Here is an 18,090-nt window from a genome sequence, read left to right as displayed (position 1 = left end):
GCCACAAAGCCAAGGTTCCCCTGGAGCCACCAGAAGCTATGAGACTAAGGAAGGGTCCTCCCTCAGAGACTCCGGGGGCAGCTCAGCCCTGCTGACACTTTGATTTTGGATTTCTGGCCTCCAGAACTGTGAGAGAATACATTTCTGTTGTTTTAAGCCACTAAGTCTCTGGAAACTTGTAGTAAGTGGTAGGGAACCAATACACCCCATAATCCTATGTCGACTGAAAAAAAAAATGCACAATCTAAAAATTGAGAATTGTGTTTTATTCGGCAGACTTACTGAGGACTTCAGCCCAGGAGGATACAGCTTCTCAGATAGCTCTGAGGGACCGTTCCAAAGAGGTAAGGGAGATGACAGGATATATGACTTTTTCCGCTTGGGGAGAAAAAAAAATGTAGTTGAATATCAAAAGATTACTGCTAATCACAAAAACAGACACCTCGAGTTAATGATTTTAGCACTTTTAGTATGGAAAGATGCAAGAGCCTAGGCTCATTGAAATTATTCCTTTGATATGCATCTTAACTATCTTGGGCCAGGATCCCGTTTAAGTACAGGAAGTGGCTAAAACGATTTCCGAGCCTAAGCAGAGCTAAAATGCTGTTCTGCCTACGGGCAGTCCCCCGCCAATGTTAGGGACCAGCGCCCCCTGGCGGCCTGGCCACTACGTTGGTCTCTCCAGGCGCCGCCGAACAGCCTGCGCCTGCGCAGAATGCAAGCGCTCAGGCCCACCCCTTGGAGGGTGTAACTTCCTTGGGTTGCTCTCTTTGGCCGCGCCTACTTCCGGAGGGGGCGGGCTACGCCTGGAGCACGTGACTCGGTTCCGGCTTGCGAAAGATGGCGGCGCCCAGAGCGGTAGCGTGAAATTTGGTGGTGGTGGTAGTCGCAGGCCATTCGTGCTGGAATCAAAACAGTGGGACCGTGCGCCATGTCGCGACTGATCGTGAAGAACCTCCCAGCTGGGGTGAGTACAGAGCCTGGACTTGAGAATCTGAAATTGGGACCAGCTAGGACCTGGAGGTTGGGAGGGAGGTGCCTGAGGAGAACTGAGGGGCTTTCGATCTCGGGCAGGATTCCCGGAGGATTCAGAGCCCGAAAGGGGCAGGCTTCTCGGCACATTCCCAGTTGACATTTGGGAGAGAGGGACAGTGCCTGCTCGGGGTTTCACAGCCGGCCCGATAGTACGTGATCCCAGCCGGACACCTCCTTCCCCGGGACGTGCCAGCCCCCACGCTGTGTCGAATGCCTTGCTCCCACAGCCCTCTTGTCAGTCGCTGTTTTGGGTTGACTCGTGACTGGGTCAGACACTGCGCCTGTATCCCTCTCCCACTCGGGACACTGTCTGGGAGGAAAGTGGGGAGCAATAGACTGAAGACCTGCGTTCCAGTTCCCACTTCCGCCTTTAGGGAAAGTAGGAATAAATAGTCTAAGAAAACTGAGTGAGTGTGCAGGGCTTTAAACCACTTATCGAGTAAGTGGGGAGGGGTGACCCAGTCATACTTGTCTCCGCCTAGAGTCCGCACAGAACCTGGCACGTGGTAGGTATCCAGTAAATACATGCTGAATAAATGAGTGAAGAAATAGTTGAATGTGTGGTGTCAGACGGTTAGTGCGTTGTGCCCAAGTGGATCATCCGTATCTATTTCACTATGACTTTTCTTGGATAGAGAGGCCCCTACACGACTGGTGTGGCCAGTAAACTCATTCCCAAAATACAAAATGTGCCGTTTGGATGGCATAAGAGATCTTGTGTACTCCTTAGAAAGAGTGAGAACATAAAACCATTTCTGTTTCACTGTTGTGGTTTTTTTAACTTTACCTTTCCCCCCCCCCGGCGGATGGGGGGGCACCTATCATACGATTTTTAAAATTCAGTATAAAACGAAAAGCACAGTGTTTTGTTCCATCCTATCCTCCATCTCTCTCCAGGAGTAACCATCTTTACGGTTTGCATCTCTTGACAAGTTCCTCATCTCAAAACCCTTAATGTAATTACATAGTAAGCTCTCAAAGCGTTAGCTACTACTACTACTGTTATTAACTCTTTCATTCATCAAACAAGACATGCAATGGTAAGAGACACAGCCATACTGAGAAGCAAAATGAGATGGTAGTTGAGAGGGAAAGGAAGGGTAGCCATGCTAAAATCCTCATCCATCAGAGTGAGGCATCAAGAGACGCTATCTAAAGCTGATGAATGGATCAATGATAGATATTTTTTAAGTGTACTATTTAGGATAAATGATGGAAGAATTAAAAACAATAAATAACAGGGTGGAGGGAAGGGATAGTTAGGGAGTTTAGGGTTGACATGTACACACTGCTATATTTAAAACGGATGACCAACAAGGACCTACCGTATAGCCCCGGGAACTCTGCTTAGTGTTATGTGGCAGCCTGGATGGGAGGGGAGTTTGGGGGAGAATGGATACATGCATATGTATGGCTGAGTCGTTTTGCTGTGCACCTGAGACTATCACAACATTGTTAATCGGCTATACTCCAATATGAAATAAAAAGTTTAAAAAAAACCAATAAATAACAGAGACTGGAAGGGAGGAATAGATGATGTAGGTTTCTTATCTTTCATAGTGGGAGTCAGCAGATAGTCATTGGGTAAATAAGCCAAGAAATGAAAGTGAGAGCTCAGTATAGGGACATAGAGCCATGCTTATGAGGAGTCCTAAAAGCAAGCCGTAAAGATGGATACTCCTTTCTACCACAATTAGCAGGCACTGTGTAGTTTACCATTTCCTTAGTTCACACATCATTGTGACAGGCATTTATTAGGTGTCTACTATGCCGCAGCCATGATGCTGGGCTGCTTGTACGATAGGTCTCCTTAGCCTCCTAGCAGCCCACAGGATAGGAAGATTTCAGTGCAGTCATTCTGAGTCTTGATTTCCTCATCAATGAAGTGGGGAAGGGCCTTGCTCAAGGTCACACAGCGAGTAAGTGTTGGAGCCAGAGCTGGAACCGGGTCCACCTGCAAAGCATGCTCTGTCACCACCCCTTCTAAGGTCACCTCCGGGGAATCCCAGGGCCTCAGGTTCCCAGCCCTTTTTGTCCCCTTGGCTCTGAGGGTTCCCCGGCTCCCCCCACCCCCCACCATCGTCCCCTTTCCATCCTAGATGAAGGAGGAGCGTTTCCGGCAGCTGTTCACTGCCTTCGGCACGCTGACAGACTGCAGCCTCAAGTTCACCAAAGACGGCAAGTTCCGCAAGTTCGGCTTCATCGGCTTCAAGTCCGAGGAAGAGGCCCAAACAGCGCTGAACCATTTCAACAAGAGTTTTATCGACATGTCCCGGATCACGGTGAGTGGGTGTGAATCTCGCCCTCTCCTGCCTGTCAACAGTGACCCACTGGCTCTTTCTCTCCACGCTCAAGTCCAAAGCCTGTCCCCTTCCGGACCGTGACATCTTTGGTCTTCCTCACTGTTCTCAAGCTCCCATGCTTGTGAATCCCCTGCAGCGTTTGCGGAAACAGTTTCCCCAGAGCTTCTGATTCCGTATGCTGGGGGAGGGGATGCAAGGATTTGCAGGTCTCGCAGGCTTACAGGTGATGGGGATGCTGCCGGTCCCAGGGTGAGCGGCACTGGTCTACATTATTCATCCACTCGCCCAGTCAGTGGCTGAATGGCCTGTGCCGGGCGTGGTGGCAGCTGTCATCATCCCCCTCTCTGTCCCTCGCAGGTGGAGTTCTGCAAGTCGTTTGGGGACCCGACAAAGCCCCGAGCCTGGAGCAAGCATGCCCAGAAACTAAGCCAGTCCAAGCCACCTCCAAAAGACAAAGACTCCATCTCCCCAGAAACTAAGAAGGTGCATGGATGGTCACTCCTGGCCGCATCCGGGTGTCAGCAGGGTGGTCACCCCGGGAAGGCAGGGGAGGGGGAGGGACCTGAGACTCCCTCTCGGATGGTTCCCGAAAGCAGCCCTCCCAGGGCAGTGCGTTTCCATCTCCTTTCATCGTGACCCTCACCACCTGTGCCTTCTGTTTTTAGGATGACAAGAAGAAAAAGGTAGCGGGTGAACTGGAGAAGGTGAGTCTGTCCTGGTGACGAGCGGAGGGCGGGCAGCGAGGGCGGGCCCGGCAGGCAGCGCCTTGCCGTGGCTGTGGCTCCTTCGTCTTTCTGTCTGATGAAGAGTCCACGCCGCCCTCCCTGGGACTGACCCAGCTGGCCCCAGGGGTCCTCTAGAGACTGGGGGAAGTGGCCTCGGAAGATGCGCTTACCCTCCGAAGAGTTAGCAAGGGTGAGCCCTGCCTGAGCCTTCTCTGCCTGTCTGCCTTCTTCCCGCTTCCCTGCCGGCCGGCGCCCGCAGCTGAGGGAAGATAACGAGTTCCAGGAGTTCCTGTCGGTTCACCAGAAGCGGGCACAGGCGGCCACCTGGGCAAACGATGTCCTGGACGTTGAGCCCTCGAAAGTGAAGAACAACTTGGCCAACGACTACCTGAACTTCGACTCCGACTCAGGGCAGGAGAGCGAGGAGGAGGGAGCCGGGGAGGCCCCGGAAGGTAAGGGTGTGCCCCCCCGCCCGAGTGCGCGCCCTGCAGCGCCCGGGCCTGTGCGCACGTGACCTGAGGCCCCTCCGTGCCGGGCCCAGGAGACAGCGAGTCAGACGCTGCCCCGTGGAGCAGTGATTATCCCGCGTGCGGATACGTCGGCTTTGACCGATCCTGGTTCCTTATTCAGTCAGTTGATGACTCACTCAAATATTGATTGAGCACCAACTGTATGCCAGGCGCTGCTTCAGGCATTGGGGATATAGGAGTGAGCAAAAGACAGGGAAGCCTGCCCCCGTGGAGGTGTCGCCCTGGTGGGGGAGAGAAACAATAAAGACATGGGTCTCCTATTTAGTATATGATATGAGCGCGAGTGCTGCAGGGAGAAAGCAGGAAAGGGAGGAAAGTAGGAAAGGGGGACAGGAGCGTCACTGGGGAAGGCCTCCGAGGAGGTGGCCCTTGAGCAAAGGAGGTGAGGGAGTGAATCTCTGTCCTCAGAAGGGGGTCACGGTGTCATGGGGGGGTCGTATGGACCTGTGAACGATTGTAGCTCAGAATGGTGAGTGCCGTGGTCGTGGGGCGGGAATCGACTTTGGTTAAAAGGTGAGGGAGTGAATTTAACGTGAGTTTTATGGCTGGTAAAGTCTCTGTGCAAAGCTGGGGTCCGAAGGACTCACTGGGAGTTGGTGGGACTCAGAAGGGATGGAGGGAGAGAAGGGGTTCCAGGCAGAGGGAACAGCATGGCAAAGGCGCAGAGGGAAGGAAAAACAGGAACTTGGAGGGGGGCTTCCACATGGCTCAGGGTGGCTGCAGCAGTGGGAGCTGGCGGAGAGGCCAGTGAGCTCACCGGGCCCGACGAGGAGTTTGGGTTTCACCCTGAGAGCATCTGGGAGCCCCTGGTGTGTTTTGATCAAGGAGTGAGAGTCCTCTCTGTAGGCTCAAAAAAGTCACGCAGCCTCGCAGTTGGCGAGGCTGGTGAGGGAACCCCGAAGTTCTCAGTGTGTAGCACGGAAACTGTCAAAACTCCATCAGTTTCTCCCCATTTGACGGTATTTATTCAAGGACCTACTGGGGACTGGCTGCTTGGCACGGGGCCCCTGGTCACCTCAGGCTTGGCACCTCACGTGCCACCCACCGGTCACACCCCCATGCTGTCTGCCCTCCAGCCCTCTCGTTTGCTCACACCCGTCACCGGCTCCCAACCTCTCCGTTTTTCCAGAGGAGGACAGCGGCCTCGAACCCAAGGCAGCCGTACGGAAGGAGCTGTCGGACATGGATTACCTGAAATCCAAGGTGGTGGAGGCCGAGTCGCCATCCTCAGGGGAGAGTGAAGACGAAGCCGTGAACTGCGAGGAGGGGAGCGAGGCCGAGGAAGAGGGTTCCTGCACCACCCCCGCCCAGCAGGACCGGGAGGCGGCCCGAGCCGAGGTGCGTGTGGATCGGGGTGAGCTTGGGAGCCTGGGGAGGGAGGAGGTCGGCTTGGCCCTCACCCATGTTCCCTGCAGCCCCTATGTCGGGGCCTGTAACGTCGGGGAAAGACAGCTCAGTGGCCCAGAGACCTACCTTCAGGTCTCGGTACTGCTGCTTGCTTGCTGTGTGACCCTGGGCAAGCATGTTCCCTCTCTGAATTTATTTTCCTCTGCTAACGCAGAGGCTGCCCGCCCCTCTTGACTTGGGGGAGAGGGGGGTGTAAATGAGCTGAAAAAGTATCCCAAGCATATTGTACTGTGTAGTTACTAGCAAGGTAGACAGGTGTGAGCCCATAATCAACAATAATGCATGATATTAATTGAGCATTTACTACATGTGAGGTTCAGTACCTGGCGTGTCATTTATCATTGAATCTCACAGGAATCTTGGGGGATGGGGATTCTTGTCCCCTTTTACAGGTGAGGAAACTGAGGCCCAGAGAAAGGAAGTGACTTGCTCAAGGTTTTGGCTGGGAAGTGGTGGGGTCAGCACCTAGACCCAGGTCTGCTGGGCTCTGGAGTCTAGATCATAAACATGGGTGCTTCCTCTGGGGATGGCCGCCCCGTCTTCCACCCGGGGGTCCTCTCTGCTTAGGGAAGCTTCACACATCCTTTGGGTCTTCATTCCTTCATCTCCCTCCTCCTCTTTCTCCTTCCCCCTCTCCCTCCGTTCATTCTCTTTCCCTTCTAATTGCCACCTCCTGTCCTTTTCTCCTAGAGATGTATATTCTAAAGAGGTAGTCGAGTGTGGCTGAGTCAGGGAGCCGTGGGTTCAAATCGCAGCGCTGATGTGGAGTAGCCATGGGATGGGGTGAGGTGCTTCTCTTCGGGCCTCTGATCTTCATCTAAGGTGATGTGCAGCAGAGCACGGGTCTCTGTGTCCAGTTTCCAAAACCCCTGCACCTGGGTGCGCACTGGAAATCACAAGTTCCAGATTTCAGGGCGATACCCCATAACTTATACAGGGCAGCACCCCGTAAAAGCACATGACTATTTCTGCAGTGAAGCTAGAAATGATTGCTCATCTACTTGGGATAGACGTAAACCCTAAATTGTGACGTAACAGCTCAGAGCGGGCTTTGCCGGCAAATGAGTCCAAGTCAGGGCAGGTTTTGTTACCAAACGAATTAACCAAAAGATTAGGTTTTTCAGAGCTGTTTCGATTCTAAAACTACAGAAGACATCCCAAACCCTGTAAGATCGTTTCAAAGATTCGAGAGGACAGCTGTGTCTGCAAAGTGCTTTGTACAACATCTGGCACAGAATAAGCCCTAAATAAGTGGTAGCACGTGTCACCGTACCTCAGGGCTCCTTCCCAGGAGGTCTGCTCCTTCTGCGAGCAGGCCCCCAGCGAGCCGGCCTATGGTTCCGGCCCTCATCTCAGGGGCACATGGAGGCTTGGCACCTCCTACCGCAGGCTCTGGCCAGACTCCACGTCCGTGGCAGGCACGATGCTTCCGGCATTGCCAGCTGGCCCTGGCGCCAGGGGCCTTGGAGCGTTCACTGCGACGCCTGGGTTGGCACCTCCTGCGGCTGCACCAGGGAGCTCACCGTGGCCGTTTCTGTTCTTTGCCGTCACTCAGACCGAGAAACCAGCCAGCCAGAAGGAACCCACCATCACCCACACCGTGAAGCTGCGGGGAGCCCCGTTCAACGTCACAGAGGTACACGCCAGTAACGGGACGGGGTGAGGAGCCCCCGGGGAGCGGGAGACAAGGGCGAGGGTCCCAGGAGGCTCTGCCACACGGGAGCTTCAGGATCAGTTGGGGACTTCAGCTGGAGGGGACTGGGGGCCAGAGAGACTGATACTGAGGATCTTGGGCATCGTCAGGGTCAGGAAACAGGGCTGGCTATATTGAGACCGAGAAGGAGTGGTCTCACTCACCAGTCATCTATGCTAGGGGTGGGTAAACTTTTTCTGCTAAAAAATTTAAAAAGGACCAGCTAGTAAATACTCAAGGCTTTGTGATCAGTATGGTCTCTGTTACGACTACTCAACCCTGCTGTCGTAGCACAGAGGCAGCCCGAGGCGAGAGGTGGCCAAATAGGCCTGGCCGGGTGCCAATAAAACTTTATTTACAGAAGCAGGCAGTGGGCCACGTTTGGCCTGCGTACTGTAGTCTGCTGACTCTGGGTCTACACAGGAGAGAACACTTTGTCAATTTCCCTCCTCATGAAAGTAGTAGAAGTTCAGCATAGGAAATGTTTTTTAATGTAGCTAAATAACAAGAAGTAAAAATTATCTATCACTCTATAAATTGCCGACCAAACTGTGTTGAGAGGGAAGTGCTAACCAGACGGGGTACCAGGCTGCACAGCTAATTACCTACAGGTCTGATTACTATAGGAGTAAAGACTGTCCCAGGCAAACCGGAGCAAGCTCCCCTCAGTCCCCCACGTCTATATCCCATACACTGACAACCACTAGTAAATTCTGAGTATATCTTCTTAGACATCTTTTTCTTTGTATAGAAACGTTGACCTGTGTTTTTCTTTTTCTTTTTTTTTTTAATTAATTAATTTATTTTTGGTTGCATTGGGTCTTCGTTGCTGCGCGTGGGCTTTCTCTAGTTGCAGCGAGTGGGGGCTACTCTTCGTTGTGGTGCGCGGGCTTCTCCTTGAGGTGGCTTCTCTTGTTGTGGAGCACGGGCTTTAGGCGCGTGGACTTCTGTAGTTGTGGCACGCAGGCTCAGTAGTCGTGGCTCGCGGGCCCTAGGGTGCAGGCTCAGTAGTTGTGGCGCACAGGCTTAGTTGCTCCGTGGCATGTGGGATCTTCCCAGACCAGGGCTTGACCTGTGTCCCCTACGTTGGCAGGCAGATTCTTAATCACTGCACCACCAGGGAAGTCCTGTGTCTTTTCTTTTTAAAAAGCAATCCTACAGTAGGAACTATTTTGAAACTCTTTTCCTCCCTCATCACATTGTCATAAATATCTTTGAATATTGAATATTCTGCTACAGCATCATTTTTCACATTGCGTGCTATTCTTTACTCTGGACACACTGTGTTACACTCACCAACCTCCTCAGTTGAGACATAGGGATTGTTTCCAGTCTTCTGCTGATTTGAATAATAATGCAGTCAACGCATTTCTTGAGATCAGAGGTCAACAGATGTTTTTCTATCAACATCATTTAGTGCATATTTTAGGCTTTGTGAGCTATATGGTCTCCGTTGCACTTTTTTTTTTTTTTTTTTTTTGATGATCCTTGGAAAATGTAAAAACCATCCTTAGCTTGCAGGCCGTGGGCAGTATTTGGCCTGTGGGCTATCGTTTGCCAACCCTTGCTCCAGATAAGTACTGTATACAAGCACATGCAGGCATTCAGTACATTTTTAAGGCTTTGATACAGAGTGCCAGTTGCCCTCTGGAAGCCTGGCCAGTTTATACTCCCTTAGCAGAGAATGAGAGTGCCCATTTTTGTGAACCCTGGGTATTAATCTTTATCAACTTGACAGGTCAAAATGGCATTTTATTTTGATTTATATTTTAAATTATTAGTGAGATCAATCATTCTTTCACGTTTGTATATCATGTGTGTATCCTCTTTTGGAAAGTGCCTGATTATATTTTATGCCCTTTTTTTCTCAAAGTACTCACCTTTTTTCAGCCTGTATATTTGCTAATTATTTTTTTAAGTAAAACTTAATCAGAATTCAGAGTAACAAGCATTTGGGTTCTACTGGACTATCTGAATTGTCTGCTAATTTAGAGTCAGAGTTCTGTCAGTACCAACCATGCAGAAAATCATGTGCTTCAGTGGGGATAAGGGACATTAGATGGACTTTTGCAAATAAATACACAAAAAATGGTCACTTCTTTCCTCTCCACAAATGGTAACAGAAAATGTAATGGAAAAAAAAGATTACTTTTATGAAAGAGAAAAAAGAAGGAAGGAAGGAAAGGAAGGGAAGGAAGAAAAGAAAAGGCAGTCTACTTCTAGATATTCTAATAAAAATTATGTATTGGGGGCTTTATAGGTATTCTAATAAAGGTTTTATAGGTTCTATATAAAGAAAGTGTTCAATTCCACTGAGGGATTTAAAAGAATGCTTACATAAATGTAAAGCCATACATTCTTAGAAAGTAAAAATGCCAATTCCTCCCTAATTAGTGAATGAATGAATAAATTCAGTGGGTTCACAGAGTTTCGTCAGGATTGGGGGGGTGGGGGTGGGATCCCGGAGAGCAGCTGGGAACATCCTGTGGGAATAGACCCTTCCCCTGCAAGATGTTGAAACATGTTTTGAAGCTACAGTAATTAAAACAGTTTGGTTCAGGTGAAGTTGTTGACAGGTTAATGGAATAGAATCGAATTCAGAAATAGACTCACATGTATAAGCATCTAGTTTAGGATAGGGTGTCTCATATCAATGAAGAGAAGAGAGATTTTTCTATAAATAGTAATGGGACAACCAGTTAACTTTTGTGAAGAAAAAAAAAAAGGTGGAGCCCAGCCTTACTCCTCATAGCAAGCTAAATTTCAAAGGCATCAAGGATTTAAGTTAAAAAACTGAGACAATAAAAGTTCTAGGAGAAAGCATTGAATTTACTTGTAATCTTGGAATGAAGAATGCCTTTCTGTATTCAGTATCCTGTAATAAACCGTAATGGAAAAGTATGTGTATACATACACATGTATACATGTATGTACACACATATATGCATATACACATACATATATATACACACACATAACTGAATTGCTTTTCTGTACACCAGAAACTAACATAACATTGTAAATCCATTATACTTCAAATAAAAAAAAAAAGAATGCCTTTCTAAGCAGTTTGCAGAACTTGGTAGTCATAAGAAAAAGATGGATTAATTGACTAGATAACATTTAAAACTTCTCTAAGGCAACTTTTTGTCATAAAGTCAAAAGACAAACAACAGACATGTATAACACAAACAACAGACAAAACCTGCTTCTTTAATTTACAAATAGATAAGTAGATATTGGGACCTACGTATGACCCAATAGAAAAGTGGACAAAAGATAAGAGGTATTCTAAGAGAAAGAATTCAAATGGCTGGGAAATATGCCTGAGTTCACTCATAATTAAAGAAATACAGATCAAAACAGGAAGGTTACATTTTTGCAGAAATTTTTTAAGTTCAGTAATAAATTGTTTCACGCACTATTGGGGGAAGTGTGCGGTGAAGCCTTTTGGAAGGCAATCTGGAAGCATCAGTCAGAATTTAAAATATACGTACGTACCTTTGACCTAGCAATTACCTTGCTGGGAATTTGCACTACAGGCGAATCAGCCAGGTACACCAAGAGGTCAGTGCAAGAATGTTCATTGCCGTATTTTCTAATTCTTATTTTATTTATAAACTAATGTATTAATTTGTGTCATTTTATTTATAAAAACAAAAAACTGGAAACAACCTCTACGCTATATCACTAGAGAAGTGGTTAAATTAGTGGGTCTCAGCTGGGGACAGTCCCCCCCCCCACCCTCAGGGAACACTTGGCCCTGTCTGGGTGCCAACAAGAGTGATCTGGGCCTTGCAGTTATGACCATTTTTGTTTTCTTCTTGGGACTTTTCAGTATTTGCTAAATTTTGTACTCTGTGTGTTTGCGCATTTTAAAAAAAGAGTTTAAATCACCCTCACGTCCAAAAAATAGAGAAGTAGTTAAGAAAATTGGGAACCACGTACGACAGTACTCTATGTGTATCATCCCCATGAAGTAACGTGGACAAATAATCATGCTTTGATGAGACGTGAAAAAAGCTGGATTTAACCCCAATTAAGTAAAAAGGTACTTAGGAACAAAAAGATCAGAAGCAATACCTTACAATACTAGTGGTGCCATTACTCTTCTATATTTATATTCCTTGTTTCTTCTCCAACTTAAAAAGAAATTTCTTTTCCAAGGCGGTTTTAATTTACGATGGAGAAAACGTGTGTAATTTAGAGAAAAGAGAGAGACTACAAAAGATGAAACACTTCAGTGTCCTTTCTGAATTCAGAAATTTGACCCATGTTTCTTTATTCGGTTTGCACTTTTGGGAAAAAACTTTTCTTCTCCTCACAGAAAAATGTCATGGAGTTCCTGGCACCCCTGAAACCGGTGGCCATTCGAATAGTGAGAAACGCCCATGGAAACAAAACAGGTGAGGTCCGGGCTGTTTCGAGGGGGCTGGAGAGGCAGATGCTGGAGCTGGAAGGTTGGGGCAGTTGAACTGTGGAGATGTTTGGAGGGCAGCTACTTTTTTCCTATTTGTGGTCCCCACTTCGGTGGATGTGGACAGGGGTCTGCCTCTTGTCCCCTGCCGCTGGCAGCCTAGTATGAGGTTTTCACCTGTGCAGGCAAGGCCTGGCCCCCAGGCCTGGGGGCTCAGTAATGACTGCGGCCTTCAGCCCAGACGCAGGGGCCCACCGGGGGCTCAAAGCAAGGGGACGCCGTGATCGGATTCAGGATGGTCCCCTGGCTGGTGAGGGAAGGGTCCAGGGGCAGGTGGGCTGGGTGGGGGCTTTTGCAGTCCCCCAGGGGAGGGTCTCGTGATAGAGACCAAAACCCATAGGCTTTGGCGCAGGTTACGGCACTGCCACGCGTTAGCTGTGTGTCCGTGCGCACGTCACTTAACTCCTCTAGAAAAGTGGGGAGGCGAGGCCTCTCGTGTTTAGGGAAGACTCCACGTGCTCGTCTGTGCAAGTCAGGGCCGCGGGCACTGACGGGCAGTCACCGTGGAGGTGGCCCCTTGGTGCCGAGCCGGGTTGCAGCACTGCAACCACAGGCATTTGTCCAGAGAAGGTCACGGAGCAGGCGCTGGTCAGGACAGGGTGAGGCTGGGAGGGAGGCCAAGGCCCTTCCGTTTCGGAACGCTTCCTACGAAGGGAGATTTGCCTGGGGGGCATCAGGGAGTGTCTGTATTTTGGAGACTGGGCGGAAAGTACAGGTTTTCCTCCCACTTTCTGCTCAGATTCCCCCAAACACCTAGCACAGTGTGGGTGTTCCTCCGTGACTCCCACGATTGTCTGCAGGGCCTGCAGACCTTACCTTTGTCGTGGTCCTTTCACAGGGTACGTCTTTGTGGATTTCAGCAGTGAAGAGGAAGTGAGGAGAGCTCTGAAATGCAACAGGGAATACATGGGTAAGGATGCCGGGCGGTCCCACGCCGCGTGGTGGCAGGGGTTCGTTCATCCGGTTACTCTGTAAGGTTCTATTGAGGGCCTGCTGTGTGCCTGCCGGGCACTGCCCTGGGCACGGAGGACACAGCCGTGAGCAGAACAGACCAAAGCCCCCGCCCTCCTGGGGCAGAGATTAGGCTAAGTTTCCTGTAGAGGAAACTTACATGGAGAGGGGAGAGACAGGCGGTAGCCAGAGAGGCTGTGCTCTGGACAAGTGCAGGAGAGGGTTGGGATTGGAGGAGGCGCATTTTAAACAGGATCGTGTCAGCTTGGGCCGCGCTAAGCTGGCGACACTGGAACAAAAGCCAGAGGGGTAGAGGGAGTCAGCTCTGGCTTTGTGGGGCGGGGCCGTTCCGGTACAGGGAACAGCAAGTACAGGGAACAGCAAGTACACGGTCTGGAGTTGGGAGGTCACCTGAACAAGATATCCAAGGACGTGCTCTTTGGCCTGTCCCTGGTGTGGACAGGTGATTCGGGTCCAGCCATTGACCCCTTGTGAAGACACAAGTTCTGTTAGGGAAGAGGAGAAACCTAAGCAGCCTTGCTAGCAAGTCAGGTGGTAGGTATTTATTGAGCGCCTACTGTGTGCATGTGGAGGTGGTGGTCGTGGTCTAATCAGGTGCCCGGGGCAACGCATGGACACAGTTCAGCGGCAGCACAAGGTGGCTCTTCAGGGTTGGGCTGTCACATGAGATGATTCCCAGGGCAGTGCCAGGGGCCGTGCCCTGGAAGTGGGAGGATGCAGCCGCATGGACCAGGCGGCCCAGGCAGCCTCCTCCCTGGGCTGAAGCCGAGCTCGCAGGATGAGTGAGATTGAGGCCCGGCACTGGCTGGGGCCGCCACCCTGGTTAACAGAGCCTGGTGTCTGGCGCTGTCACCAGCCACCTTCACCATGGCTTCCAGAAGGCAGCAACAAAGTCTGGAAGCTGGCAGGTTCCGGGCCTCCCCCGGGGCCCTGACTGCCTCTCCTTGTGCAGGTGGACGCTACATCGAGGTGTTTAGGGAGAAGAACGTTCCCGCAGCCAAGGCGCCCCCAGAGAATAGCGCCAAACCCTGGCAAGGCCGGACACTCGGGGAGCATGAAGAGGAAGAGGACCTGGCCGACTCTGGGAGGCTCTTTGTGCGAAACCTGCCCTACACCAGCTCCGAGGAAGACCTGGAGAAGCTCTTCTCCAAATACGGTAGGGGCGTGGCCTCCGGCTCACCACAGGCACCTGCAGCGGGTGGTCCGAGTCCCCATCTGCCTCCTGCAGCTCTTGACCTTGGGCTGATGACATCCCCCTCTGGCCTCAGTTTTCTCATCCATAAAATGGGCCTCACCATCTCTGACCTGCTGTGAAGATTTACACAGTGTGTAGACAGCGGAACTCGAAGTCCTAGATGGCATCACAGGCACCTTTCGTGGTCTGAACCCAGACTCCCTTAGCTCTCACTCGCTAGACTCAGAACTGACGGGGTTTGGGTACAGTTTTCTGAGATGTCCCTGGTATCTGAACCCTTGCTCTGGTCTTGGAAGCCCACTCACTGTGTGTGTTGATATGAAGTGCTCCCCAGTCTGAACTCTGCTGTCTAAATAGTCTTGCTCTCCAGACCAAGCATCCAGATGTGTTTGCTAGTGAGGGCCATTTTCACTGTTGTCGTAGTTGCTAGCATTATTTTGCAGGACACGGACTTGAAGGCCTGTAGTTCAACTTGGCACATGGGGCTGTGCTTGTCTGTAAGGTCGTGGTTGTTGAAGGGAAGGAAGTTAGGGCTCAGAATGGCGGGGCGAGGTCTAGATGCTTTTAAGATCCCCCGGAGCGTCTCCCCGCTTCTCTTCGGAGACCAGCTGTGGGTTGCAAGGGATCCGAGCTCGGTCGAGTGCTTGTCTTCCGGACAAGGAGGCCCTGAGTAGGATTCCGCGATCAGGCAAATTGGTGTCACCTCCTGGCCTGCTGTCCTGCCGCCAGATCCTCCCACACAGGCTGGTGCCCTGGTTTACGTGGCAGGGCCGGGCAGCACTGGAGAGGGGGTCATCAATAGACTCGAAGTATCCATCCGGGAAGATAAAGCCCGGGAAGGAGGACTTGGTCACACCCTGGTGTTCAGAGTGGAAGGTGTGTACTTTAATGTGAGCATCATGATAATATCCCAGCAGACACTTCTGTGGCCCTACGTCACCAGCAGGTACTGTTTAGGACATGACACGTATTAGTGCGTTTAACCCTCCCCTCCGTCCTCCGAGCTGGGTATTCTTAACGATACCATTTTACAGGTGAGAAGCCTGAGGCCCGTAAAGCCCTGTGGCTTTCCCGAGGCCACACGTATAGTATGTGACGAAGGCAGGGTCCAGCCCAGACACCTCTGCTCTCAGAATAGACACACGAAGTGTTGTGGAAGGACACCCTGACCCATGAGGGGGTCTCAGGGCAGCCCCTTGCCACCTTCTGTCCTGGGCCAAGCGGCAGCAGCAGCTCCACGCTCTCCCTGGTTAAAACCCATCGCTTGACTAGTGCCCAGAATTTTCTCACCCCGCTCTGGCCTGCAGGACACTGACATCCTTCCTACCCTCAGGTCCCCTGTCTGAGCTTCATTACCCCATCGACAGCCTGACCAAGAAGCCTAAGGGCTTTGCCTTCGTCACCTTCATGTTCCCGGAGCACGCCGTGAAGGCCTACGCGGAGGTGGATGGGCAGGTGTTCCAGGTGATGGCCCGCGGGGTGGCGGGCGGCTGCGGGGCCCGGGTGATGGGGAGAGGCTGTGGGCGTGTGCGCGTGCGCGCAGGCACGAAACCACACCCACGCTTCCAGGGAAGCACAGCTGATGCACGTGAAGCCGCCTCCTGATCCGAGCTGCCTCCACGGGGCAGGGTCTGCTCTGTCCTGTTCACCGATCTATCGTTAGCCCCTAGAGGAGCACCTGGCCCACAGTGGGCCCTTAAAAAGTGTCTGTGGATTAAATGAACTTGCTCTCTCGAAATACCACTTGGAAGAGGAAGGAGTAAGGAAAGAAAGAGTTTTGACCCAGTCATTGAAATGGCCACAGTAGAATGTAAGAAACGCCTCTTTCTTCCAAATAACATGCTTAACACACAAGCCGAAGCCCCAGGCTGCCTCGCCTCCCTTTCCTGTTCATTCGTTCATTCATTCATTCATTCATGATTTATTGATCCCCTGTGGCTGCAGGCTGAACCCGGCTCCTGCCTGCGTGGAGCTCACACTCTCACAGGGACAGAGTCGGGTGGGGAGCCCTGCAGGTGTTACTTACAAACCGATCAGCATCCTCTGTGAAGCTTTGTCAAGTGGCTCCCGTCACAAAGTCAGGCCCCTGTGCCACACGGCCAGGCCCCCGTTCTGGGTTCAGGGCGGCCTTGTGGGCATCCTGCCCGAGGCCCCTGTCTCGCGACAAGGGTCTCAGTGCTGGGTCCAGCCCCCTCGTGGAGAGACTGACGTACCCAGGGCAGGATGTAGAAGCGCCTGCCCCCTTCCTGTCTTTACCCCCTTCCCCTTGTCCTCCTCCAGGGCAGGATGCTCCACGTGTTACCATCCACCATCAAGAAGGAGGCCAGCGAGGATGCAGACGCCCCAGGATCATCGTCTTACAAGAAGAAGAAAGAGTCAAAAGACAAAGCCAACAGCTCCAGGTCCATACCTGCCTCTGACCCAGGCTTTGGCTGCCCTCGCCCCTCCTTTCCTAGCCGCCAGGGTACCCTGACTCCTCATGGTGGCTTTAGCCCCTCATCCGTAACTTTGCTGAGCCTCAGTTTCCTCATCTGCAAAATGGGAAGGATCAGTGGTGCCTCACTTTTGTGGTGTCGTAAGGATTGAGTCAATGTAAGCAAAGTGCTTGGTCCCTGGTGCCGAGTAAGCGCTTGACAGACGTTAGGGCTTATTAGTATCATTGTGGCTCTTGTTGTCTTCAGGCCCTGGTACTTGGCCCATGCCAAGTAAGATGGAGGGGAGGCTTTGGGGACTTAGGAAGGCAGGCCCACAAGCTCATTTCTTACAGGCTTTGCATCTGAAGAAAATTGCCCCCATTCAGCCATGGTCTGACCTCTCTGTTCTGCCTCTGACTCAGCTCTCACAACTGGAACACGCTGTTCATGGGCCCGAATGCAGTGGCCGACGCCATCGCCCAGAAGTACAGCGCCAACAAGAGTCAAGTGTTTGACCACGTGAGTGGGCACCCTGTCTGATGTGCCCCCGGCTCTGGGCAGGGGAGGGGGCAGGATCGGGCTGGGGTTGTCCACCAGCTTGTCCTCTGGGGCCTCCCCCATGGAAGCGTCCACCCTGCCCTGGCTTCTCGTGGGCGAGTGTGGAGGCACATGGAGAAAGTAACTGACGATGAGCACTTAGCCTGCGGTGCTCCTCTCGCCCCACTTCCCAGATGAAGAAATCGAGGCCCAGGGACACAAAGGCGCTTGCCCAGGGTCACACACCTGGAAAGAGGCGGAGGTGGGGTGACCCCAGGTCAACCCGAATCCACTGCCCTCGCTCTGAACCACTCCTCAAAGGTGGTCCCACCCACCTCCTGGGCCCAGCCAGCCCAGGTCTTTGAGACGAGCACAGGGTAGGTCGTAGGTCTCTGACCCTCCCCCTCTCCCAAGTCTAACCTTGTTCCTTCCAACCTTCCCCCGCCGTCCATTTGGCTTCTCCAGATCACATACCTTCCTTTAAATGCTGTGTCTCCAGTTAGACCGTGGCCAAGTTCATCTTTGGCAAAACCTGGGAGTGTGTTTTTCAGCCAGCAGGCAAAGGATATCCATAGATTTGATCCATAAACTCGCTGGCCATCGTCATTTACTGCCCCTGCCCCTTCCCCATGCTGAAGGTCAGCGCTGTCCCCCAGAAATAGAATGCGAGCCCCACACAGAATTGTAAATGTCCAAGTGGCCACATTTTTAAAAAGCAAAAAGGAACAGGCAAAGTTAATTTTCAAAGTTAATTTTTCAGAATAGAATCTATTCTATTAATTCCATATGGCCAAGATATTAT

General features: G+C 51.4%; 1 protein-coding gene across 2 annotated transcripts in view; it reads left to right on the top strand.

Moving 5' to 3' along the window:
• The first annotated feature begins 803 nt into the window (after positions 1–803).
• RBM19 (RNA binding motif protein 19) overlaps positions 804–18,090 on the top strand; it is a 124,755-nt gene continuing 107,468 nt past the window's right edge. The window contains exons 1-13 of one of the 2 annotated variants that reach the window (XM_082355714.1): positions 804–967; positions 3,135–3,317; positions 3,696–3,821; positions 4,004–4,042; positions 4,323–4,515; positions 5,723–5,931; positions 7,556–7,636; positions 12,021–12,099; positions 13,009–13,080; positions 14,095–14,298; positions 15,671–15,801; positions 16,618–16,739; positions 17,174–17,270. In XM_082355714.1, coding sequence (XP_082211840.1) covers positions 932–967; positions 3,135–3,317; positions 3,696–3,821; positions 4,004–4,042; positions 4,323–4,515; positions 5,723–5,931; positions 7,556–7,636; positions 12,021–12,099; positions 13,009–13,080; positions 14,095–14,298; positions 15,671–15,801; positions 16,618–16,739; positions 17,174–17,270 — 1,572 coding nt within the window. In that variant the 5' untranslated portion in view covers positions 804–931. The remainder of the gene's footprint in view (positions 968–3,134; positions 3,318–3,695; positions 3,822–4,003; positions 4,043–4,322; positions 4,516–5,722; positions 5,932–7,555; positions 7,637–12,020; positions 12,100–13,008; positions 13,081–14,094; positions 14,299–15,670; positions 15,802–16,617; positions 16,740–17,173; positions 17,271–18,090) is intronic. The other variant, XM_082355713.1, reaches the window with a different exon arrangement.

The sequence above is a fragment of the Balaenoptera borealis genome, assembly GCF_965194805.1.
Source record: "Balaenoptera borealis genome assembly, chromosome: 14".
In the NCBI taxonomy this organism is placed as follows: domain Eukaryota; kingdom Metazoa; phylum Chordata; class Mammalia; order Artiodactyla; family Balaenopteridae; genus Balaenoptera; species Balaenoptera borealis.
This window is presented reverse-complemented; position numbering and strand designations above follow the sequence as displayed.